Raw genomic sequence first — 26,798 nt, 5'->3', positions numbered from 1 at the left:
GGTTGTATTTTCTGTAGATTTCTGTTCTAGTTATCTCCTGGTTTTTTGTATATGTTTTGGTTAATTCCTGTATTCTGTGTTCTGTGTCAAGTCTCTGTGTTTAGGTTGTTTCTTGTTTCCTGTCTGTTGTTCTGTTTCCTGTTTTATTTTGATAGTCTGTTTTCTGTCCTGTCATGTCTAGTTTTTGCCTTTGTTGATTGTCCTGCCCTGCCCTGATGTGTTTCACCTGTTGTGCCACCTGTTCCTCATTTGTTCATTACCTCTTGTATTTAACCCCTGTGTTCCCTTTGTCTCTTGTCAGATCGTTTTGTATTCCCCCATGTCAGTGTGTGTGTGCGTCTTCGTCAGTCTCTCCTTTTTCCCGGTATTAGTTTTTGCCTACAGCTCACAGGACTCCTTGTTTGGTTTTTTCATTTTTGAGGAAATAAATCTTTGTTTCAACGCTGCTCCTGCCTGCCTCTCTCTCTGCGTTTGGGTCCACTATTCCTCACTCACCTTAACAAAGACATTGAAAACTATTTCACTTAAGCAAACCAATGTCTTAGGTTACTATAACCCTGGACTTACTGGGCTCATCCCAACTTCTGCTGGTTTCGTGTCTCTCGAAAGCTGATTAAGATTTAACAAGATATTGCATCAATTTGTCATGCAGAAAGACAAAACAAATGTAAACTGAATTATCAGATGTAATGGAATAACACATGTAGGAATAACACAAAACAATTTTAAAACCTTTTAAAAAATCATTTTGAAATTTCATTTTAAAATGCAACTATTCATTCATAATGTAAAAACATAACACAATAGTATAATTAATCGACTAGATTCATGATTAGTTCATATGTTATATTCTTTGCTTTTGACAAAATGCAATGCAAACCGTTCATAGTTCGGAAACTGTTCATGTGACTCTAATGCTTTGTTCATTTGATTTCTCTGGCAGTGGATTACATGATTTATGACGTAGATGTTTTAGTTTCTCCACATGCCATGGGACTGTGACGCCCAGATGACGTGCTGGTGAGTGGTGAGCCAATCTCGAACGAGGACAGGAAACAGCTGACGGTGAACAACACACACACACACACACACACACACACACACACACACACACACACACACACACACAGACACAGTCGTCTTCTCCTGCAGGTGGTGGTGTATAGTAGCTAGACTCGAGCTCCTGCACGCACGTAGCCTAGCTTACATGCTCTTACCTTGTCTATGAAGAAAGCAGGTGTCTGGCTCTGGCTCTTATGCAAGGTTAATGTTTTTTGGTACCTCCTGTAAAAAGAGGGACGTGGTGCGAGCTTTCCACTGAGAAGGAGACCCCGGACCATCCATCCCAAACCAGCCGCTGTACAATGGCACCGTCCCTCATCCGAGCTTGCCGCAGTCTGGCTCTCTCGACGTGGCTGCTGTCGTTTTGTTTCGTGCACTTGCTGTGCCTGGACTTCACGGTCGCAGAGAAAGAGGAATGGTACACCGCTTTTGTCAACATCACCTATCTGGACCCCATTACTTCGGAGGTCAAGACAGAGAAAACCGAATGCGGTCGGTATGGCGAGCAGTCGCCCAAGAAAGAAGCCAGAGGTCTGGTCCTGGTGCCGTCCGTCCTGCAGGACAGACAAGCTTGCGACCCAAACGTCAGGTTCCCCCCTGTTTCTTACAACACCGCCTGGGTGGCGCTGGTAGCTGCGGGGAACTGTACATACCGAGAGAAGATCCGTAACGTTGCAAACTATAACGCCTCTGCAGTTGTCATATACAATGTGTTCTCCAGCAGTGCCAACGACACCATAACAATGCCCCATCCAGGTAAGAGACAACCTGTCAACCCGTCTTTTCCATCATGATAACTGACTGTTCAGTGGTGTGATGGAGGCCTGAAGGTACAAATGCCATTAATTCGTTGCTTGTTAGGCACCTTTGACCAAGATTAATGGATTTCATTCCCCCTGCTGAAGTGCCAGAGCTGTTCTGCATCTCTGCAATCAGCTCAGTAACCAATTAGTTTCGAGGTAAAGTAGAAAAGTGCACTGGATCCCCAAGCAGATGGACCGATTGCCATCTTCCAATGATCTGCTGGATTTTCTAACTGTCTGTAGGTCTTGCTGAAGTTTTGACCATTGTGTGCCCTGTGCAACCATTGCAGGCTCAATATATATACCACCTTTTTGATATAAGTGACACTTTGATACCTGAGTTCCAGTGCTGATACCAAAACAATAGTTTTTTTGCCGATACCTTACTAGTGTAAGGTTGAAAATGTTGATGAAAATTAAGAACTATCTGATTAAAGACTAATTTAACAAGATCATAAATCTGACAACATATCTAATGCCAGCTTTTGGTACTTGACACTGCTTGATATTCGGTTCCACAGACACATATCGGTCGGTGCCAAAACAGCATTGAGGTCCAATAATACCGGGCTATATACCATAGAATGCCGTCTCAAATAGTCACTTAAAACTATCCTTATGCGTTGTTATTATGATATAATATTATAATAATATAAAGAAAAAGAATAATAATCAAGAAAACTACACAGGTGAAGCACAAAGACAGTAGCAAAGAATTGGAAATGGGTTGTCTTTTCAACACAATGCTAATCAAAGCACTCACAAATGCTAACAGTTGAGCCCAATGTCATTAAAGAAGAATACTAAATATTTATCATTTCATAGCAGCACTGCCATGTGTCTAGTTTCCTCTGGTGGAGTTTACCTGCTATACTGTAACTGCAGAGGCAGTTATTGTTCCATTAGTGCTCCTGATTTATTTACTTTTTAAAGATTTTTTTGGGACTGTTTTGGCCTTTATTTGACAGAATAGCTGAAGACAGGAAAGGAGGGAGAGAGAGTGGAGACGACTAGCAACAAAGGGCTGCGGCTCAGAGTCAAACCCGGGCTACTGCAGTAAGGACTGAGCGTTAGTATTTGGGGCCCATGCTCAACCAGGTGAGCTGCCAGAGCGCCCTCTGATTTATTTCTAAGCAATACATGATTACGAGGTTTTCACAACAAACAGGAAAATGCTTGTCACGATATGTGTCAAGAAGCCCACAGACGGCAAACATGTAACATTGAGAGGGTGATCAAGAATGCAATTTAAAATGTTGCAGGCAAGCACATGCTGTAAACTCACAGGTCCATTACTCCTCAAGACAAAGCTGAAGAACATTACAAACCCATCTTTTGACTTTAAGCACAGTCAATACACCACCAAAGCAATCATTGAAGAACTGAAAGGAATAAACTATGTGTAAACAACAAACCCAGCTAACACACCTTTTGACACAGTGTATGCAAAACATCCTGAAAACACAGACGGTTCTTCAAAAGAGAGTCACATTCATTTCCCTAGTTTGCTGGAGGCAGTGCAAGCTGATATGATTGGATAAACACTTGGCTGTTTGAATGGCACCAGCAGAGTCATTTGTTGGCAGTGAATAAGATTAGATCATTTTGGGGAATTTTTCTATTTGTTCGATGATCCTGGAAGTCATAGATCATCTGTTTTTTGTTCATATGCTCTTCATCAGCACACACACACTGACACAGGGGCTCGAATGCTGGTTCTGCTTTGTGTAGTAGTTTCCCTTTTCATAGTGCCACTCATCTAATTTAGTAATAGCTCTAAAGCTGTCCTAGAGTTGTAATAAAGCTTTTTTCTTTCAGGCTCGATGGAGAGGTCAAAACTCCAGCAACACTTGTAGTGTATAAAAAAAAAAAAAAACGTTATAGTAAGACCCATGCGTCCCTGATGAAGGCCACAAGCCGACACACATCAGACTTACAATAAAGTTGTTCTATACAAAGTGTTGCTAAAGTTTTGACCGCTTTAGACGTCTTTCCCCTCTCCATGTGAAGCTGTGCCAGAAATCCCCTCTCTGCTTCCAAACTTGCTAAACAGTTATAATTATTATTATAAATTATATATTTTTTAGTTGTCACCCTGAACCGATTAGATGTATTATTTGTGAGAATGAAAGTTACGAGGTTAAGGCCTTCAACAGTATGCAGAGCCTTTTTTTCCCACTTGACTTGTATTTCCATTGGAAATAGGCTCTTAGCTTGTTGCTAGTTTTCATAAAGGTGTGGCTGATTAGACCACTATGCCTGTGCCAGACAACAGCACAATGCATGAAGGCTGTTGGACAAAAGGATCTGTGCAGAAACAGATGTTCGAACAAAAAACACACCTGACGACATTAGGGTCTAATTGATTATGAGATGTTTTTAACTAAAACATACTTTTGTATAGAAGTGTCACAGGCACCTGTCAAGATGAGCAGATGATTTAAATCCTATGCAAAACCTCTAAATATTTTATTTAAATTCAGTGACTTGTCTCAGGAGTTAGTGGAGACCAAAGCAAAGCTAAAAAGAGGGTAAATGTAAGCTTGCATTCACTAGGTGGTTACATACACAATTTCACATGGATTTAAAAAAAAGCAGGTCCTTCCCTGCTTTAAGCCATGACATTAATATAAACTGAGACACTTCAAGAGACAGAAACATCAGCCAGGAGAGGTGTGATGCCAAAATATTTAGAGAAGAGGAAGGTAACACAGAGAATGGTGACAAAGGAACAGGTCTTAATGTGTAGACTCAATGTTAAGCTGCCAAAGAAAGAATGGAGCACTTTCCTGTCCAGCGCTAACACAGCTGGGCTGTAAAATCCACAGTTAACAGAGCCAGAAGCTTCTCAAGGCCTGGCTTTATTTAACCCTTCCATCTCAAGGCTGAGTGGTATTAAACTCCTGATACTGCCAGGTCAGATACTGCAGGTTAATCAACTCTGAAAGTGTTGGGTTTATCCTAAATCACGGTGTAACTTAGCTTAACACAACGACTGGAAGAAGGGGAAACGGCTAGCTTGGCTCTTTCCAAAGGTTAAAGCCCATGTTGCAGGGTTTATTTTCTAATGAATTTGTGCAATTTGCTTGTTGGTAATAAACATTTAAACTGTTACCCAACAACATCAAATACAATGGATATCACAAAACGGAATAAAATACGAAAAAGTAGTACTATTTTACAGCGATTTGCAATGATTCTCTTTTCCCCCACAATGCATTGCACTACGTCACGTTGGGGAGACGACAGACGAAAGCCCCGTCTCTGTTCACTGTTTATGTGCCACTGGTGTTGCAAAATATGGCTTTTGGTCTCGACCGAGTCCATGTGTCTTATTATGTGTATAATAATATTGGAGGGAAAGTGAAACACAGCTTGGACAGGGATGCTGTTCGGCTTTTCACAAGTTTAGACAGCTAGCTACACCGACGTTTGCTAACGTTAGCGCAACAGCGTTAGCCTAGACTGCTAGGTAAATATTAGACTGCCTTCGGAGTTTCCTATATCTGCGTCCACGTTGTCAACATAAGACATGTGGCGTTAGTGCTCCTTTTGTATCATCATTTTATTGAATGAAATGTTAAGCTTCGCTCCTACGAGATGGGTGGGTTTTTGTTAGCTACATACAAAGCTAACTGGCTATAGTTAGCCTGTATGCTAGTGGAATTAGCTAACGTTGCGTAACCAGCCAGCAACTTCGGCAATCGGTAGTAGTTTCGGTAAGCTAACCACGACAGTATTGTCGCCCACAATCAACCTCTGCTGCTAAAAGCACTCAATCTGCAGTGATGCTTGAAATAGAGACGCTTGTGGATGTGTTAACTGTCGTGGTTAGCTCGCCGGAACTACTGCCGAAGCTGCTGGCTGGCTACGCAACGTTAGCTAATTCCGCTAGCACAGGCTAACTATAGCCAGTTAACTTTGTGTGTAACGTAGCTAACAAAAACCCACCCATCTCGTAGGAGCGAAGCTTAACATTTCTTTCAATACAATTATGGTACAAAAGGAGCACTAACGCCACATGTCTTATATTGACAACGTGGACGCAGATTAGGGATGGGCGTATCGATCCTGTGGTATCGATAGATCGATATACTCACGCTACTCATTTGGCATTGATTTCCTTAAAAAAATATCGATATAAACTAAAAAATAATAATTGGGGGTGTATGCATTACTTTCAGCTGTTTTAGATTACTTACTTAAATGACTATGTGCCGGGACACCCCTGTACCTGGCGGCGTATTGAGCTGGCCCATGTCACGTGACAGGAGACGAGCGAATGAGCGTCAACGTGTGACACAGCCGACAGCGACACAGCCAAGGGCCTGAAAATGTGTATGTTTTTGTTCATATTTAATTTATTTCATTCATATTTATGTTATTTATTTTACTTTTAATTTTATTATGTATTGACCATAATACATTTTGTATAAATGGTCTGTATTTGTCTTGTGATTTGTCTTAAATGTAATAATATTTTTACTGACAAAAATTGGCAATAAGAAATTAACGGTATCGATATCGATGAAAATGCAAGAAAAAGTATCGGTATCGTATCGAATCCTAAAAGTGTGGTATCGCCCATCCCTAACGCAGATATAGGAAACAACCAGTGCTTAATTTGTAAAGTGGGAGGTCCCGGAGCGCAGAGGGGGGGTGGATCCGGCGACTCAAAACAGGGCTTGGAGGTAACGGAACCAAAACAAAAATTACACCTGCCTACGTAGCTTCTCTGACTCTGACTAAAAAAGCCTAAACAACGCTGTGTGTACATCAGGGCAATGTTTATTTTTATTTCAGAACATGCACTGCATCGGTGCGAAATGTAAAAAAAATTAAAAATACACTGCAACGATCGTTTTCAAAAGCAGCAACTATCCATCGAACAATTAAAACATAAAACCCACCGTGGTCTCCACATTCTTGATCGGCAGAAACGATTTTTGCTTGTTTGGGATCCGACTGGCCAGCGTATTTGAAAAAGTTAAGCAAACTTTGTTGTCTTTTTGACATTTTTATCCTCAACCAGCACAAGCGCTTGTGTCACTTGAAGTGCAGCGCCGCGCTGTTGAAGTGCCTCCCCTCCCTCCGTCCCTCTCCCCCCTCTGTCTTACCCTGAAAATTCACCTCAAAACGCATTGAAAATGCAAACACAAGACTTTTGTGGAACTCCAATGGGGAATCAAGACTAACAAGACAGATAACAACATTGAACACTACACAAACAGTAGTTTATTTTTTTCATTTAGGCGACTAATTTTTCATAGTGACACAGGAGGTGCCGGATCCAATAAAAAAGGTTCCGGATCCAATAAAAAAGGTTCCGGATCCAACGTCGGAGGTGCCGGAACATGTTCCGGCGTGTTCCGGCTCAAATTAAGCCCTGGAAACAACGAAGGCAGTCGTAATATTTACCTAGCCGTCTAGGCTAACGCTGTTGCGCTAACGTTAGCAAAACGTCAGCGTAGCTTTAGCTAGCTGTCTAAACTTGTGAAAAGCCGAACAGCATCCCCATCCAAGTAATAAATGAACACTAGGCAAATATGTTGTTACTGGAGCTAGTAGGGTCCATCAAAACGTGAGATATCTAATGGAAAATGTGTTTACAACGTCGGGGGATTTCACAGGTGGGACTGACTGGCAAGTTAGCCCATAGCTAGCATGATGCCTTCTATTTCTAGATCTAGCTAGATTACCAGTACTTATCTGAACTAGCTAACGACATGATCACTGTCACTAAATATAAAGAAAACATTGACTTTCACTCGGTGCTATTCACTGACAGTAAAAACACCTCTTCCACCTCTTCCTCATCCCAGTCGGTCACCATAGTTCTAGTACTAGAATGAGGCACGTCTCCCCAACGTCACGTCATCACCGAATTGCGTTAAAAAACCCACTAAACGACTAAAACGGCGAAAACTGGCCTTTAACACTATTTGGTGACATTTTTAACAATGATATACATATGTTGAGTACTTTATGTACCCATTAATCAACAGTGGTGGTTAACCTGCAACATGGGCTTTAAAAAAAAAAAACATTGCCTACCTGGTAGCCCTACCAGCATCTCTCGTTCATTTATTTAATTTGTACAAAAACAAAGTATAAATATTACATTTAGCTGTTTTATGGTGGGCTGTGTTCCAGACTATTTCTTTGCCTTCCTGGAGTCTCCACTGGTTGCCTGGCAACTGCTTAGCACCAAGCAAGTTTAGGAAGTAATTTTTGTGTTCATTAATTACCTTTAGAGCTGCTGAACTTTGTTACCGTTGGACAGAACCAAGCTAGCGGTTTCCTCGTTTCCAGTCTTTATGCTAAACTAAGCTAAGCTAACCGCCTGCTGGCTTCAGCTTCATGTTTACTGTACAGATATGAGAGTGCTATCAACCTTCTCATTTAACTCTCGTCAAGAAAGCGAACAAGTGTATTTCCCAAAATGTCAAACTATTCCTTCAGTCACTGACTCTGAAGCTTTTTTGATATACCTGCATGAATAAGCCACAGCAACGCCAACTTTATGTAACTGTCAGGTTCAGATTAGTACATGGTTGTTAATAAAGCGTTTACCAGTTAATTCTGTGGTAATCTGCACCTAAGTGTTATCCTCTCTTCAGCAGACCAAAAGCCTGTTGAAGACATGAAATTCCCAGCGCGGAACAGGATGGTGTCCACTGAATTAACCCATTCAGTATTTATTCCTCTTTGCTTCCACATTTAGGCCAAGTGGATCTGAAAACACAGATCTTTTCACAAGTTCAACCTCAGCCTCAGACATTGCCCTCCTGTTTTAGAAGCAGCTATTTTTGTCCGCTCCTCTGACTGCGTCACAGTGAACAGTAGAAGGAGATAAGAGTCAAGGCTTAGGCAAATCTTACATGCCTTGTTATGCCTTTCCTTATTTCTGCTTGCTATGAAGCTGAAGGTGGCCATACACAGGCATTTTCAAAAGTCTGCCAAGTCTGTAAGCAACAGTTTTAGTCTTGAAATCATTTGCCTGTTGACATGAGATAAAGTGGTTATCTTGTGTTTACAAAGGCAAATGCTACATTACAGTGATTTTCCCTCCGCACCATATGGTCATGCTTAATAAAACCATTCATCTGCAGGTCAGGAGTGTGTATATCTGAGGTTACACACATGGAAAAAAAAGGTTTACAAAACAGTTAACAGATTCAATTATGTTGTCAGTTAGTCTTGACAATTAACTTGTATTATTGGGGAAAACAGGGAATATATTTTTTGGTCAGCCTATTTTAAAACTCTGAATATGTCTTTTAGCCACATGTTCATCTTGTTTAATTTTTATGTCAGTGAGAAAGATGTAAGCAAAACATTCAGTGAAGAAGTGTGAAAGCTAGTGGCCTGACAGTGTGAATACACAGCGGTGTCAGCAGCGTATCACCGTCTGTTTGTTGTCCAAACATAATCTTTTGTTTTCTCAGTCATTGTTTGTAGGAGGGTTTGCTTTAGAAGCTCTAACATACATAAACTCATTTTGAGGGAGCAGCCACCGTAATACATGGATAAACCTTTGTGTCAATACTGCCAGCTTGATTACTGTGTGGCTGTGGATCTGGCTGTTTTTGCAGAGGATTGTACAAATGAAATGCTTCGCACCCATTACTACCATACCCATAACAAATTGTTAATAACAGCATTTGTTTAATTGTTAAAGCAACACCAAAGATTCTTTTGTACCTTAAAATAATGTTTCCAAAATCGTTTCAGTGGTTCATCAACTCGTAACAGGGTGAACGGCACTTCTGCATTCGCTTTGCAGCCCTCTATCGGCTATAACCGCAGTATGCAAGTTTGCCAGATCGGGTAGCGGATCTGTAGTTCGAATGAGACATATGGGTTACGATAATGGACAATTCCGCTTCCAACCTGTAGGGGGACCGAAGAGGAAAAGTGCTTTGGTGTTGCTTTAAGAAGGCTGCTTTTGCCCAAATATATTTCCTGTATTTTGTTCTGAAACAAAAACTACAACCAAATTATTATTGCATATGCATGAAAATAAAACAGTTTAAAAGACATGATTTTGGTCTGACTTCTCAACCCCGGTCATATAAAATGTAGCAGCTGTGCAGATTTTACAACAAACCTGTTACATAAAGCGGTTAATGAGAAGGATAGGATAATGCATTGCAGCTACATCCTGAAAATGAAGCATATATGTTTGGATTCAAAGCCTTTTACTCCTCTGGAAAACCAAAGAACACCACATTTTCTGTCAGTCTTAGTGCCTCTGTGGGAGAATCACCCCAGAATATGATGTGAAAATAATTCAATTCAATTCAATTTTATTTATAGTATCAAATCACAACAAGAGTTATCTCGAGACACTTTACAGATAGAGTAGGTCTAGACCAAACTCTGTACTTTACGAAGCCCCAACTATTACAGTGGTTGCCTCAAGAGCAAGCATTAGCAGTAGCTATTGCGACAGTGGCAAGGAAAAACTCCCTTTTTTGTTAGGAAGAAACCTCGGACAGACCCAGACTCTTGGTAGGCGGTGTCTGACGGCACCAGTTGGGGAAGTGGTGAATGGTGGCAATAATAGTCATAATAAAGATAGTGAAACAGTGATCACAATGGTAGTCATAGTAGTTCATGTCATAGTAGGGCACAGCAGGGCGTTACGGGGTGTAGTGTGGCACAGCAGCCTGGGTGGACGCGGTTGGGCGCGGCAGGACGCAGTCGGACACTGCGGGGAAACGTAGAGCGTAGCAGGGTGTAGTAAGTCCATAGCGTCAGCTGCACCCAGGACCCCGGTGTAGGTGCCACCCAATTCCAAGGCGATGTTCTGGGTGAAGAAGAAGCAAAGGGACTCCGGGGAGAAAACTCCCCAGAGCTAGGTTAGTAACAGGCATTTCTGGGACTAAGATGCACACAAAAGGAGACAAGTGAAAAGAGAGAAGAGGGAGCGGCTCATTGTGTCCTTGGAAGGAGCTTCCCACAGCAGTCTAGAGTTATAATAGCATAACTAAGAGAACTAAGAGAGGCAGGCTAAAGAGAGGGGCCCTGGACCAGGCTCGTACTCTCTCCTGCCGGAACGGGCTTGTACTTCCTGCCTCCCTCTACTCTACTCTACTATGCTGCAACTCCTCACTCCCTAACTATAAGCTTTATCAAAGATGATGGTTTTCAGTTTATTCTTAAATGTGGCGACGGTGTCAGCCCCCCGAACCCAAGTTGGGAGCTGGTTCCACAGGAGAGGAGCCTGGTAGCTGAAGGCTCTGGCTCCCATTCTACTTTTAGAGACTCTAGGAACCACAAGTAGCTCTGAGATCTGGGAGCGCAGTGCTCTAGTGGGACAATAAGGTACTAAGAGCTCTTCTATGTATGATGGTGCTTGACCATTTAGTGCTTTGTAGGTCAGGAGAAGGATTTTAAATTCAATCCTGGATTTTACAGGAAGCCAATGCAGGGAAGCTAATACAGGAGAAATGTGATCTCTTTTGTTAGTTCTTGTCAGAACACGTGCTGCAGCATTCTGGATCAGCTGGAGGGTCTTGAGGGACTTATTTGAGCAGCTTGATAGTAAAGAATTACAGTAGTCCAGCCGGGAAGTTACGAATGCATGGACTAGTTTTTCAGCATCGTTTTGAGACAGGATGTTCCTGATTTTGGCAATGTTACGAAGATGGAAAAAGGCTGTTCTTGAGGTTTGTTTTAAGTGGGCGTTAAAGGATAGATCCTGGTCAAAAATGATTCCTAGATTTCTGACAGTAGTGCTGGAGGCCAGGGCAATACCATCTAGGGTAGCTATATATTTAGATAATGAAGTTCGGTGGTGCTTGGGTCCCAGCACAATAACTTCCGTTTTGTTTGAGTTTAACATCAGAAAATTGTGGGTCATCCAGGATTTTATATCTTTAATGCACGCTTGAAGTTTAGCTAACTGACCGCATTCGTCTGGCTTAATTGACAGATATAATTGGGTGTCGTCTGCGTAACAGTGAAAGTTAATTGAGTGTTTCCTAATAATATTGCCTAGAGGAAGCATATATAAAGAGAATAGAATTGGTCCAAGCACTGAGCCTTGAGGAACGCCGTGGCTAACTTTAGCGTATTTGGATGGTTTATCGTTAATATTAACAAATTGGGATCGCTCAGAAAAATAGGACTTAAACCAGCTTAGTGCGATTCCTTTAATGCCAACTAAATGTTCCAGTCTCTGTAAGAGGATGGTATGGTCAATAGTGTCGAATGCAGCACTAAGGTCCAATAAGACAAGTATGGAGACAAGTCCTTTGTCAGCAGCAGTTAGAAGGTCGTTAGTGATTTTCACCAGTGCCGTCTCTGTGCTATGATGCATTCTAAATCCTGACTGAAAGTCTTCAAATAGACTATTTCTATGCAGAAAGTCACACAATTGATTAGAGACTACCTTCTCAAGGATTTTGGAGAGAAACGGGAGGTTAGATATAGGTCTATAGTTGGCTAAGACCTCAGGGTCGAGGGTGGGTTTTTTCAGAATAGGTTTTATCACAGCTACTTTAAAAGACTGCGGTACGTGACCCGTTAATAAGGACATATTGATCGTATCTAGTAATGTGGTATTGACCACGGGTAGTGCTTCTTTAAGTAGCCTCGTTGGAATGGGGTCTAAGAGACAGGTAGTTGGCTTAGCTGAAGAGACCCTTAACATTAATTGTTGGAGGTCTAAAGGATAAAAGCCGTCTAAATAAGTATCAGGTCTTATCGTTCTCTCTAGCCCTCCTGCGCCCAATGGTGAGCCGTTAGAAGCTGTGGGCAGAAGGTGATGAATTTTTTCTCTAATTGTTATAATTTTATCATTAAAAAAGGTCATGAAGTCATCACTGCTCAGAGCTATAGGAATAGATGGCTCAATAGAGCTATGACTCTTTGTCAGGCTGGCTACAGTGCTGAAAAGAAACCTTGGGTTGTTCTTATTTTCTTCTATTAGTATTGAGTAATAGTCTGATCTGGCATTTCTGAGGGCCCTCCTATAATTTTTTAGACTATCTTGCCAATCCACACGAGATTCTTCCAGTTTGGTGGAACGCCATTTACTTTCAAGTTTTCGTGAGATTTGTTTTAATTTGCGAGTTTGGGAGTTATACCAAGGTGCTAGTTTCCTTTCCTTCATCATCTTCTTTTTGATAGGAGCAACCAAGTCTAAAGTAGTCCGTAGGCAGGCCGTAGCAGCGTCTACAAAGTTATCAAGTTGGGAGGGACTAAAGTTAACATAGCAGTCCTCTGTTATATTAAGGCATGACATTGAGTTAAGTGCTGTTGGAATATCTTCCTTAAATTTAGCTATAGCACTGTCAGATAGGCATCTAGTGTAGAAACTTTTATTTAATTTTGTATAGTCTGGTAGTAGGAATTCGAAAGTTATTAAAAAATGGTCTGATAATAAAGGATTCTGCGGAAATACTATTAAATCGTCAATTTTGATGCCATATTCTAGCACAAGGTCGAGGGTGTGGTTAAAACAGTGCGTGGCCTTATGCACCCTCTGACTGAAACCGATAGAATCTAGCAGTGAATTGAAAGCAGTACTAAGGCTATTGCTGTCAATGTCCACATGGATATTAAAATCACCTACAATAAGTACTTTGTCTGATTGAAGGACTACGCATGATAAAAACTCTGAGAATTCAGATAAAAACTCAGAATATGGACCTGGTGCTCGGTAAACAACAACAAATATAATAGGCTGTACTGTTTTCCATGTTGGGTGTTGAAGATTAAGAACAAGGCTTTCAAACGAGTTATAATTTAGTTTAGGTTTAGGATTAATTAACAGGCTCGAGTCAAATATGGCTGCAACTCCCCCTCCTCGGCCTGAGCCTCGTGGAATTTGGGTATTATTATGACTGGGAGGAGTGGCTTCGTTTAAACTGACATATTCGTCATGGCCCAGCCAGGTTTCGGTGAGGCAGAATAAATCAATGTGGTTATCTGATATCAATTCGTTTACCAATAATGCTTTCGATGACAGAGATCTAATATTTAATAGTCCACATTTGATTTTCCTATTCTGTTCTATCGTTGCAGTGGTTGTTTTAATTCCAATTAGGTTGTTTAGTATAGCACCTCTTTTGTTAGCGTTTGGTTTAAACGGTCTCAGTCGGGGGACAGACACGGTGGTTATGGGATTATGAATGGGTGATTGCTCTGAAGGGAGCACAGAGGGGCGTGTAGCGCTGTATCTCTGATTATTGACTTTGGGAGAGTGTGTCTGGTCAGTGTGCTTGTGGGAGTGTTTACGGGATGTAAACAGTATGCAGGGCGTGGTGCAAATTTCCACGTAGCATCTGGCTTCCGCGTGTATTGGGATGAATCCCATCCCTGCTGAACAGGGAGCCACGTTCCCAAAACAGATTGAAGTTGTCAATAAAACCTATCTTGTGAATGCTGCATGTGAGCTGGAGCCAGGTGTTAAGGGAGAGTAGTCTACTAAAGAGGCATGATCCGCGACCTAGAGATGGAAGTGGGCCCGAAATAAAAACCGACTTCCCAGTGCTTTTTAAAGCCTCAATGAGAGTGGTAAAGTCTCGCCTTGTGCGCTCACACTCCTGAATCCGAGTGGACATGTCGTTATGTCCACAATGGACCACGATGCGTTTGATAGAGGTCGGAAATGAGGGTATCAGGTCCATAACTTTAGCCAGGATGTCTGCAACTTTGGCTCCGGGAAAACAGTGTGTGACAGCATTATGAAACCGTAGGTCTCTAGTGATGGAGTCCCCAATAATTACTGTGGTTAGGGGGAAGAGCGGACGAGGAGTGGGGGGGTGTGGATAGCCGGTGACGGGAGCAAAACAGTCAGTGTCGGTTTCAGATGGGCAGGGAAAAGAAGAGGAAGATTGCTTACCGTTCGGTTGTGGAGATTGTTTTTGAGGAACGTTGTCATTTGGCCGATCCAGGCAGTGTAGGCCACCGGACCGTCTGACTACCGCATCCCTCAGAAGCTTTCGCCGCGCGGTAGCAATCGTCTTCCGTGACGACGGCTGGTCAGTCTGCTTTGAAGCGGGGCGAGCCCGGTGAGCCGCACTGGCCACCACCGGCTCCGACTCCGACAAAGCATTGAAGCGGTTGGAGAGGCTGAGGGCAGGAGGCGATGGAGCCCTACCCGAGGATCTCTTTCGGCCGCAAACCACCTCAGTCCAGGGTGGCTTGATAACCGGTGTCGAGCAGGACGATGGGCGTGGGCAGGCAGCTGGGTCCCATGGCGCGGTATCCTGGAAGGCCGCCGAGAGAGATGAGATCCGGAGCGACTGATTATGAGCCACGTCCAAGCAGGCGGTTAACAAAGCATCTTTGGTTTTTAAGTCCTCGGAAAGCCGACGAACATCTTCCCTGAGGTCAGCAATTTCTTTGTTTGTATTATTGAACAACGAGGAAATCCTGAGGGGGAGTGGGGACTCGCCAGGTGTAGAGGTTGCCATGAAGCTAGCGTTAGTTTAGCCGGTAGGCCTAGTCTTGATAAATTAGCGTGAGGCTAATACTTACTTACACGTAAGTATTAGCATAAAATAACATAACTCTGTGCATGATGATTTGTCTGTGTATCTGGCAGGCTGCACAGGAGGTGCTTTTGGTGATGGCACATTAAATAAAGCCATGTTTATGGTGACTGATAGAGCGACTGAAGCACCAAAGGGATCCACTGTGACTCCATGCAGCCACAGTCATAAACAGGCAACAGAAGGAATATGATGTAACAGTATTCAGGCTGTTGATGCAGTTCCTGGAATTATCAACCTGCTGCTGAGAGAGGAGAGCCTTGTTATACCCTTATTGTGTTGTTTAAGCATGATGTCCCATGTGTCCCTCATTAGAGACAACTTCAAATAAAAAGAATAGAGCCTGAGCAATGCTTGATTTTTTTAGCGACAGGAACAGATATATAATATTTGATAGCTAGAAATTAAAACATATCGACCGGTATTTGTCCCATAACATTATGCAACATGTATACACTTCATGATCTTCAATGCAACAGGCAAATAAAGGCCAAAATGACAAACAACAATCTTATTGTTTTTTTAAGAAAAAAAATAAACTGTCAAACTACATTCTGTAATGGTGACACTCTTTTTAAATTACCTCAACATATCTTTGTTACAACAAGTCCTCCTTTGTTATCTCTGTACTGCAGTTTTTGGTTACTTATTCACTAATACCAATACTTCTATGAGAAGCAAATACAGGAAAGAATATTTGCATCGGGGCATCTATACGTATAATCTGTGTGATTGGTAAACTTAAAACAAAAATCTTTTTGTACATTAGAGCTGAAATAATTAGCTGATAAATGTATTGATTTATCAACAGAAAAAGCTATTTTGGTAATCTTCTAATTGTCTAACGTCAAACTTATCCAGCAAAAAATGATTTAACTAGTTTCAGCTTCTCAAATGTCAGGATTTGCTTCTTTTCTCTGTTTTGTGTCATTGTAATCTGAATATCTTTAAATTTTAGACTAAGACCTTATAAGCCACGAGGCATGAAGAACATAGGTAACAGGTAACTGTTACAAAACAAGAAATTTGAAGGCGTGTCCTTTGGCTCTGGGAAAATTGTGATTGACAGTTGTTGCTTTTTTGTGACAATATATACAAAACATGAATCGATTAATAAAAAAAATAATGAATGATAAAATTAATATTTGAATAGTTTACTATCAGTGTTGCAAAGAAAAGTGAAGAAGTTGGAAATTGCAAATTATTGGTATTTTTGTTCTAAAAATGACAATTATCGAAATTGTTGCAGATTAATTTTATGTTGATCGACAAATCAGTTAATCGTTGCAGCATTAGACATTATGCAAAATGCGTTACAAGCTTATTTGCATTTCAAAACCACTGTTAAGTTATATTTGTTCCTAGTTAAATTTCACTAAGTGCTATTTCTCCAAACCAGATATAATTCTGTGGAAAGAAATACAACATTCCGGTATGATGTTTTTATTTTATTTAATGTTTTTTGGCTAAAAAAACATATTTGAATATGTCTAAAATATAGTCTACTATTCATCATGTATAATATGTGTGTAATAGTAGAGTTTAAACTGCTCTCCAGGTGTTAAAACTAATGAATTAAACTGAGGAGATGTCTTTAGTAGGTGGTAGCTACTGTATAGACTTGATTCCTCTCCTAAACATCTAAACTGGTACTTTCTATGTTGTATGTGTGTGCAGGTACAGGCGAAGTTGTGGCCATCATGATCCCAGAGCCTAAAGGTCGTGAGATTTTGGCCTTGCTGGAGCAGAACATCCCAGTCACGTTGTACATCACCATAGGAACCCGCAACCTGCAGAAGTATGTGAGCAGAACTTCGGTAGTGTTTGTCTCCATCTCCTTCATCGTCCTCATGATAATCTCCCTCGCCTGGCTCGTCTTCTACTACATCCAGAGGTTCCGTTATGCTAATGCACGAGACCGCAATCAGGTATGACTGTGCACTTTGTTTAATCATAGTACGCCTCTATGAGCTGATGTATTTCTGTCTAAAATGGATACAGACAGTGGTGCAGTGCTGTGGTCTCACTCTTGACATTGGCCCATGCGTTTTCCCATCTGGCCAGAATTAGCCTGACAGCTGGCCGAACAGAGAAGTAGCAAACCAATGAACCATCAACCAACTCAGCTCACTGGCCCTTTGAGCAAATACTTGCTATTGCCTTCTTTTTATTGTGAATGGCCGTCTCTGACGTTTTCCTGACGTCTGTAATAAAAATTCATCATCGTGCTTGTTATGATAGGAGTCGGTGCCGTGACAACTATTGTTTGTGTTTTCACTTTGAATTATGTTGATTTATGATTTCAGCCAGATTGAACATATCTGCTATTAATCCATTTCCAAGGCAGCCCAAAAAACTGGAAAACTTTTCAAAAATATTTTTTCTGAAACAGCTCAAATAATCATATTACTGTCAAAAAATACATCTTCAGACACATTTGTACACTACCAAAGCGTCCAGCTCCCTTTAACTCTTGTCCTATCCTGGTAGCTTTTTTACAACCATCAAGAGTTGAACTTGGATACTTTGTCGAATTACCTGATCTCTTAGTTTTAAAGTCACGTTGTATTAAAGGTAACTGGTGTGCAGTTTGTACCCTTGATTCCCATTTCTAGTCATTGCAACATACCAATGAGATGCCTGAACACTGCTGAGTCACTGACTGTTGACTGACTGTCCACTATTAAAAACCCACTGGTTGTGTCAGTAATAACGTTTTTGTATATCTACAGAGGCGTTTGGGAGATGCTGCCAAAAAGGCCATCAGTAAGCTACAATTGCGCACCATTAGGAAAGGAGACAAGGTAAATGATATTCCATACACTGCAAACTGTACATCTCCCATAATCCTCAAAGCATGTTTGGCTATTCAGTATGTTCAAAAGTAAGCTACACATACATTTACTAAAATGTGTTTCTCCGAGTAAAGGACAATATTTGAATCATACAGTACTTATTTTATTTGGTATATAGATATATTTGAGAATGCATTGGTCTGTCTTTTTGTTTATTTCTTTGTTTTAGGAGACTGAGTCAGACTTTGACAACTGTGCAGTTTGCATCGAAGGTTATAAGCCTAATGATGTTGTGAGGATACTACCATGCAGGTAAAGTTTGTGTGCTTGATCTTTGTCGTACGTACTGTAGGTCTCAGGCATAAAGTCAGCACATGCACCATAGCTGCCGATATCTACACATTTAACTGTGCCCTGCATTTTAGCAGTCATTTGTTTTCAAATGGTTTATTTGTGCACTGTGTTCTTGTTTGGTCAGGCATGTCTTCCATAAGCACTGTGTAGACCCGTGGTTACAGGACCACCGGACGTGTCCCATGTGTAAAATGAACATCCTCAAAGCCTTGGGAATCCCAGTAAGGTCCTTTTGGTTTGTTTTGGCAACTTTTGCCCAAGACTAATCTAACTCTGAAGTGCAAAATACAAGAATTGAACACTGATAACATGTATGATTGCCTCTAAAGACAAGATCTTTGGCACGTTCCAGCTCAACGCAGACTGTTCAGATGACGTTCCTCCAGACTATGAGACATCTGTCGAGGGTGCACCCACCAACCCCATCAGCGGAGCGAGTGAAATCACCTTTAACGAGAGCTCGGTGGTTCTGGATCCAGCCGGAAGATCGATAGACTTACAGCAGCTCCATCCTGATGAAGAGCTAGAACTTCAGGCAGGGGAGAGACACATTATCGCCAGCAGTAAGTACAGACATTACATATTTTTAAGGACAGTCTGTGAAAAGGGATTTTGACATATGTCCCATAAATTGGGACATTCAATCCAGACAAAATATCACCACATGCTCAACATTACGTATCTGTCCATTTCTTTGTTTCTCGATTATTTTACACAGTGAAACTGCACCATTTGAGATTTGCAGTAAAACTGCTGGTTCTGGTTCCTTTTTTCTTGTCATTTATGGGTTGAATTGTTTATTATGAAGCCTAAATCAGGCCAAGCAGCCACCTGGTCAGTGTTCCCCAATTCAGATCCTCCTGGGCAACACAGGAGGGTAAGAATAGTGTTCCATTTTCAGAAAGACAGATCTAACCCACAAACACTAACATATATGTTATGTTGAAGTATGCTGTATATTTTAGGACCTTCTTCAAACACCTAAGGGCTGTTACTTTAACTAACGACTATTAAACATCTGCTAGCTATCAGTGTTCTACAGCGTGAGCACATGCTCATACATGTGTTGTTTCTGCCATTTGGAGGCTGAAGCCAAAACATTTCCCCAGAACAGAGATGTAGCCAGAGTTTTAAAAGTCTTTCGCTGGATGAAGAAATAAACGGGTTAAACAGGTTAACAGGTTTTATTTATTAGTTTTATTTTTATATATAAAGAACAAAAAAGAGACAAAAACATTTATCCTCATTTTTACGCCAAATCAGTAAATCTATGTAACAAGAAATTCAGCAGGACATTTATGGATCATACATGGATTTAATGCCACTCTGTTCTGTAAATTTAAAAACAATTGCTCCTGGTCTATCCAGCTTGATGTAATTACACTTCCCAGTGGTTTTATTGTTGAGCCTGCAGTTTTTTTTTTTTGACGACTCAGATGTCTGGTTACTGTCAGCGTAGGGTTTATAATTAAACTTTTATACAGTGTTTAAAGGCCTGGAGGAGCAGAGTAGAACAGTAAAGAAAAGATTAAGTGTCTGAGTAACGAGTGCCAAAGTCCTGCTGCTCAGCACATCAGGCTAGCTCCAACACCTCTACGCTTCCATGCATAAACAGTATCCACACACACACTTACTGTATGAGGAGACTCACTCCTGACAACCAATAGTGATGGACTGACAGTTGTAAGCCAAACACACATTTTCTTTTTACTCCTTGCTTGCATATTTGTTCCCTGCGCAGTAAAGAAAACTCTACTTGTATCTAACATGTTTTCACACATCAATGTGACTTCATTTAAAGAAGGGATTTATTGAGGCCAGCTATAGTCAGTATGCTATTAGATACAGTAGTGATATTCATAAGTGGAGATTTGACCATACTGGGTTTTGAAAGATTACTGAATTTGGTTTTTTTGTATTGAAAAATGGAGATTGAACCTGTTTAGCCATTAAGAAAACAACAATTTTGATGAGATGATTGTAGTGTTGTTTTGAATACCTTGTCTTTATAAGTCACATGGCTGATTAATACTTAAAGGTATTATATTATTAGAAAATGTCAGACACCACTCTGATGAAGGCAAGATAGCTGAAAATCCATGGAGAATAATACAAGTTATATTGCAGAAGAGTTGAGTGACATGTTTAATGTTGACGTCCCTTTTAACTTTCTAGCCTAAAGTAACAAGTACAGCTGCAAAGATTAGTTGATTGAAACTAACTAATAATCTCCAACTATTCTGATAATTGATTTATTGTTTTTGTCATTTTTTTTAAAGCAAAATTGCCAAACATTTGCTGGCTCTGGCTTCTCAAATGTGAAGATTTGACAGTAAACTAAATGTCTTTTGGGATGTTCTTTGGATTGTTATTTTGTCAAAACCAGCATCCAGCTTCCAGAGCAGAGAAATGGATTAACTTTGTATGTGTTGGCACTACTACAAAAATAAAAGTCTAGTATTTATTCAGCTAAATACTGAACATTAATAAAACAGTATACTAAAAATAAATATTTTATTTTAAAATATGTTCTTTAAGGCACTCAGCAGAAGCTGGTAACACAAAGAGTTATATTTACTTTTGTGTGCTTGACAGGCAGTAGATCAGCTCAACGTATTAGTATGTAAATTAGATGTGATTTGCCGAACTATTGAGCTAACAGAGGCAATGTCACTGACAGGCAGTTAGCATTAGATGAACAAGCTGATCTGTCACAATTTCTGCTGCTGTGGGTCGGGAGTGATGGAGAGCCGATTGTGTTGCGTCTTCAGCCTGAATAATGAGCGCTGTTGATAATGGTATTGCAGCTATCATTCTTTCCAGAGTCAGCCATTTACTAGGTGTCTATCAGGGTCCCAGACAAAGACCTGATTTATTGCTGAAATGTGGGGAAATTTGTAAGTGTTAATGGCATTAACCCAAATAATTCAACCTTCTCCAAAGGACTTTACTAAAGAATATTTTTTCCTGTCAAGTAATAATTTGCACCCCCCCCCCCTCTCCCCCCCAGGTGAGCACCAGCTCAGCAGTGGTTCAGAGACTTCTATCATCATGGGCGAGGAGGTAGGCATGTCTGAAGTAGACCTGTCCATGGAGCAGGAATGTAATTGGGCCAAATCCTGAGTCAATCGAATCTGACAAAAAGCATAATTCACCAAGAAAGAGGAAGACGAAAGCGACCCCCCCCCCCCCCCCCCCCCCCAGAGATTCGCCACGTCTTTGGCCACCTGAAGGAAGTGACTTCTCAGAAGATGGGCAAATGGGCAGTACAACAGAGCAGCACAAAATCACACAATTCTGTCTTTACTGACCAAAAAACTGATTTGTCCCTTCATCTGTGGACGTGTTGCTTGCTCGTTTTCTAGCAGTCACACCTTGACTGCCATGGCGATCAGACAGCAGCTTGTACATTATGGTGACCCAGTTTTTGTCAGAAGTAATCTTTTCACATCCCCAAACCTAGCATCTGAAATACACATACAATAACTGCTGAGTTGTCGGAGTTAGTTTCTCCTCACTGGCAACCTACAGTAAACCTGCTGCTGGACACACTATGAGCACAGGAGCAACAGACGCCAGATTGCTGCATTAATTATTATTAAAAATATGTGTGCAGATTAATTGATTTCTTGGTAGGAGATCACTGCCAGCATATTCCAGAAGTAAGTTTTCCTGATGTAATGGATACATAGCACATAGAGAGCCTATATCAGCAATTTCTTTTGAGTCCCATTACAGTTGGTGTGAATTCCCATCAGCATTTTTTCAACTTCAGAATTGGGTACACGTTATTATCCCTTGAAAACTTGAATCGTAGGTCTTTAACTTCATGGTCATGTTTGAAGAGTCAGAATATGTATGCACACGTTATGCTGAGATTTCTGAATTTCTAAATGTAACGGTTTCTGTTTCTATTTTTGTGAGACCTTCATTTAGAACTTCTATTTTAACGACTAAATATTCCTGTCATCAGAGAAAATAACCAAACACAAAATGGATATTTCTGTCCTCACATTTGACAATCATAGCTTGCCACAAGCAGAAGTGATGTCACCCACTGCCCTACTGAAACTGCTGCTGATATACAGGTTGTTACAACACATGGCGCTGATGATCACTCCCTACTGACTGTCGGAAGGGGAAGGTTCATATCTATGTTCACACTTCTGCTAAATACAGCTGGCAATAGCAGTTGTCACCACCAAATTCTGGCAGTATGGACATACTGTAAACAAACTTCCTACACTTGTCAAGCCAGCTTAAAATATGTCAACAAGTCTTTGTGCCAAGATTATCTGTAGAATTTCAAACATTACTGGCTGTTAAATAGACTGGAATGGCACTGAATCTGCTCATGATATGAAACCGAAGAAATAACACGAGGGTGCAGAATTAGATGGTTTACGTAAGTTAAAAGAGGAACAGTTTTTGTGGACAGGAAGGGAGCTATGCATTGCCTGACAGATAAGATGCATTCAGATGCATGGTCAGGTTTTTCATTAAAGGAATTTGATGCTACAAGCATGGGATTATGTATGGCATGAAAAGCTTACAGCATGAAAATGTTTACAGTTTTGTTTGGACTATGCCCACACTAAACCGGCTTTGGGAAATGACATGCATGCAGCCCTCGCAAAGATCTCCACACAAATACACCTGAGGAATAGGAAAACAGCTACATTTCCTATTCTTCATCCATGGTCAGCAATTGTCGGCTATATTGATATTCAAAATGAGTTGCTGGTACAGTAGCAACAAACCTACAGACAATTATCACCTGAATCTACAGAAAAAACACCAGCTTAGTGCGGATGGAGGGCCAAAACAAAGAAATAAAGATGCTTCTTTAAATGGAGCCGCTTTAGTGTGGATGTACTCTCAGACTCCAGTGGTAATGCTGACTGTTAATTCATGTTCATCTTCTTTTACACTTTACAGTAGAATTCATTCTTCTACTTTTCCTTTAGTTGTTCTGTTGTTGTCCTGCCAATCACCTCCTTTATTACTTATTCAGTAATGTCACATTAAACAAGATCAGTAGGATCTAATACTCGACTGGATCCATTTCCTCTCACATTCCTGTAGACTTTCACACTGAAGAAGCACAGACTCCACTGAGCCGATGAAGCCAGTGGAATTTAACTGTTTTTTTTTATATCCAGTCACTGTTTCCATTATGTCCTGCAGCCACCTGGGACTCTGTTACATAACACACACATGTCCACACTCCCCATTTTGGGTCAATCATTGAAGGATTATTGAATGTATGGGGTAATGTTTAAGTCTTTCATGAAAGCCTTGGCTTTAGAAGGGACATGTTGTAATTCTTTATTTCTTAAATTGTTTTGTGAGACTGTATGTGTTTGGCTGTAGCAGCTTGTTACCCATAGACACTACTTTCTAGATAATGCTTAAGTAAGAAGTTAGAATAATTTGTTTCTGACAGCAGTGTTTTACTGTGAAATACTGCCTGCAGTCGGAAGCGTTCATGAATGTACATTTTTATACACTATTAAACCACGCGGCTGGTTTGATAAAAAGCCTGGTTTACGACTATACATCTTTTGCTTTGTGGATATGAAGGTGGAGGATGATTGTGATTCTTGCCAGCACATTATAGATACAGATGTTTAAGTCTCAGCCAGCCTGATCTGGACCTTTTAAGCCTCTGTAAGTCCCATTAGCTCACATGGATAATGAGACAGCACAATACATAAGATAACCCAGAAACACCCAACAACATCAATATCTGTTGCTCTCCTTGTCTTTCTTTCCAGGCTTTGAATTCACAGGTCTTTCTTCTGTCACCTAGTCTCCTTCTCACATTGACACACAAACATAACAAACACTCTGTCTCCATCTGACCGTTAAATAAAGATAAAGCAAAGCACATCCGTTTTTAATGCCAGATCACTCGATTCTGGCTGTACTGCCTAAAACAGAGCAAGTTTGTCTAAAGTTAAACCTTCTGTTTCCAGATCAACTTAAAGATAATGTAACTAAGCTAAAGGTCGTCATCTCTCAGTTTTGTTGTTTCCAGTGTTTCAATGACAAAGCTCTTATAGGAATAAATAGAATTTTAAGGAATTTTAAGACACAAAATACCTTGGTGTACTCCATGTAATGACATTCAATGTACTTATGAAGTAACACAAGATTGTTGTCCCTAATTGTACCTGCAACATTACGTAACACTTTATTTTATATGTCCATCATTTCTTAATAATTTCCAACAAGTTTTCTAGAAAGAACTTTGAGATTTGGTGCTAATTTAAGCTAATTTAAACAAAACATTTATATATATATATTATATATATTGGAAACTTTATTCTCCATATTTGTCCATTTATTATTTCTTAATTTTATTTAATTATTAGCTGAATTGTATGCTTGCCTGTTGACTAGGGGTGTCACAATTTCAATTCCAAATCTTAAATCGTTTAAAATGAACTTTCAATTTTTATTATTGAAATCAAAAGGACGACTGGTGATTAAAATTAATTATTTAAATTTGACCACCACCAGTGGGGTACATTCCAAAAACGGTATGACACTTGATACCTTTGATTGGAATTAAAAAATTGAACACTGCCTCTATTTTACATATACTATCATCTTTCAAGGAAAGTATTCGAAAATTATTCAGAAATTATAGACCTGTAAAATAGAGTGTGACCAAACACATGTTTTCTTCTGTTTGTGTAAACTTTCCTATATTGCACTTTAACCCTCCAGTGAATGAGGAGCGGCTATACTGAATGATTTGAAAACGCCTTTTTTTATGTACAGCTTTTGACAAAGAGGGCTACAGTATCGAACATGGCACTTGACTCAGTTGTTGCTTCTTGTATGATATTGTGACCTTTTATCTGTAACCATTGCGTGTATGTGGGGTGTGTGTGGGGGGAGTATCAATATATTGTACACTATACCCAGCAGAGATTACAGCATTGCTATTTTGTAATATAAAATAATTGTAAGTATGATTAGCGGTGTCTCTCCTTTTCTTTTACCATGATGAACACTATCGGAGCTTGTGATGTATGTGACTGATTGCAATAAAGTCAAGGGAAGCAGACTAAAGAAATCTATTATAGTCTGGAAAAAGGAAAAAATGCTGTTTGACAACCTGGTGCATATAAACCGAGCCACCAAATACTACTCTAAGTTTCTATATTTTCAGAAGTCATCTGTGACAAAATGTCAATAGATTAAGGTCTCCCTATGACGCCTCGCTCAGATCTTATTTTCAACGTCAGGACTGGGTTTATTTGAAGGTTCCCATGGGCGTGAAGGTTTTTTTTAAGAGGAAGGAATGTGAGGTATTGCCTGAATGTAAGGACAAACTCCAATAAACATGCAGGTTTATGTGTATGTAAAATAATGTGTCAGTTATGTTAATGCTAAACTATTATAAGATACTGTCTCATAATTATGAGGTAATAAGTCTAAATTATGAGATAAAAAGCACTTAATAATGGGAAAAACTGTGCTTCCATTGAGATCTACAGCAGAAGCTCCAGTTTGGTAAGTAATGAAATCACACACACTCACTACAGTATGTAGGAAGTTGTTGCTATAGTTTTCTTGAATATAAGAAAAATGTATTTTGGGGAGAGGATGTGTTAATTAGGTTTTATTATTGGGTATTGCAATTTCTATTAAACAGCACTCAAGTGAGCTGTCCTATGCTATATCGCTATACTGTACTATATATTATGTTACAAAATAGTACTACATTTCACGTTTTAAATCTTATACTATATTATGTTCAAAGTTCTACATTTGTCATATTTCCAGATGTTGGCAATTACATTCTTTGTTCTCAGGCTACCTCCAACAATGCTCATACAATATGTATAAAAAGAAAATCGTGCAAGTAAAAATGAAAATCTACAGTAAGAAATGAAATAGTACAGAAGTCATAATCTAGGAATAACATATACAATATATATACTATTTCTATATTAATACAGACAAACATTAAGTAACCTAACATACTTAATAATTAGGCTATATTATATTCTGGTGTACGCTGTTTACATATACCTTGCTGACTTCTGTTCTCCAAGCTGTTTCTAATCACACCACTGTCACTCCTTGTCTTGTCATTTCGATATAAATTGTTCTTTCTATTTTTTATTTATATTCTTATTTTTTATTTTTTACTTTCTCTTTTTAACCTGTACTTATTTATGTCCTTATCTTATCCAATTGTGATCGATGTAATGCGTTGTTTATCCTGTGGAGGGCAATAATAAGTCCAGCACCATTTA

The 26,798-nt window shown here is 40.1% G+C and overlaps 1 protein-coding gene across 1 annotated transcript; it reads left to right on the top strand.

Moving 5' to 3' along the window:
• The first annotated feature begins 1,130 nt into the window (after nt 1–1,130).
• On the top strand, nt 1,131–25,508 carry rnf150a (ring finger protein 150a). Its single transcript, XM_031276913.2, has 7 exons — nt 1,131–1,818; nt 17,051–17,301; nt 18,106–18,177; nt 18,398–18,480; nt 18,647–18,743; nt 18,875–19,085; nt 21,533–25,508. Exons 1-7 carry the CDS (start codon nt 1,365–1,367, stop codon nt 21,643–21,645), a joined length of 1,281 nt encoding a protein of 426 aa, XP_031132773.2. The 5' UTR covers nt 1,131–1,364; the 3' UTR covers nt 21,646–25,508.
• The last annotated feature ends 1,290 nt before the right edge of the window (nt 25,509–26,798 follow it).

The sequence above is a fragment of the Sander lucioperca genome, chromosome 4 (assembly GCF_008315115.2).
Source record: "Sander lucioperca isolate FBNREF2018 chromosome 4, SLUC_FBN_1.2, whole genome shotgun sequence".
Classification (NCBI taxonomy): Eukaryota; Metazoa; Chordata; class Actinopteri; order Perciformes; family Percidae; genus Sander; species Sander lucioperca.
Note: the sequence above shows the minus strand (reverse complement) of the source record. Positions and strands in the feature narration are given on the sequence as shown.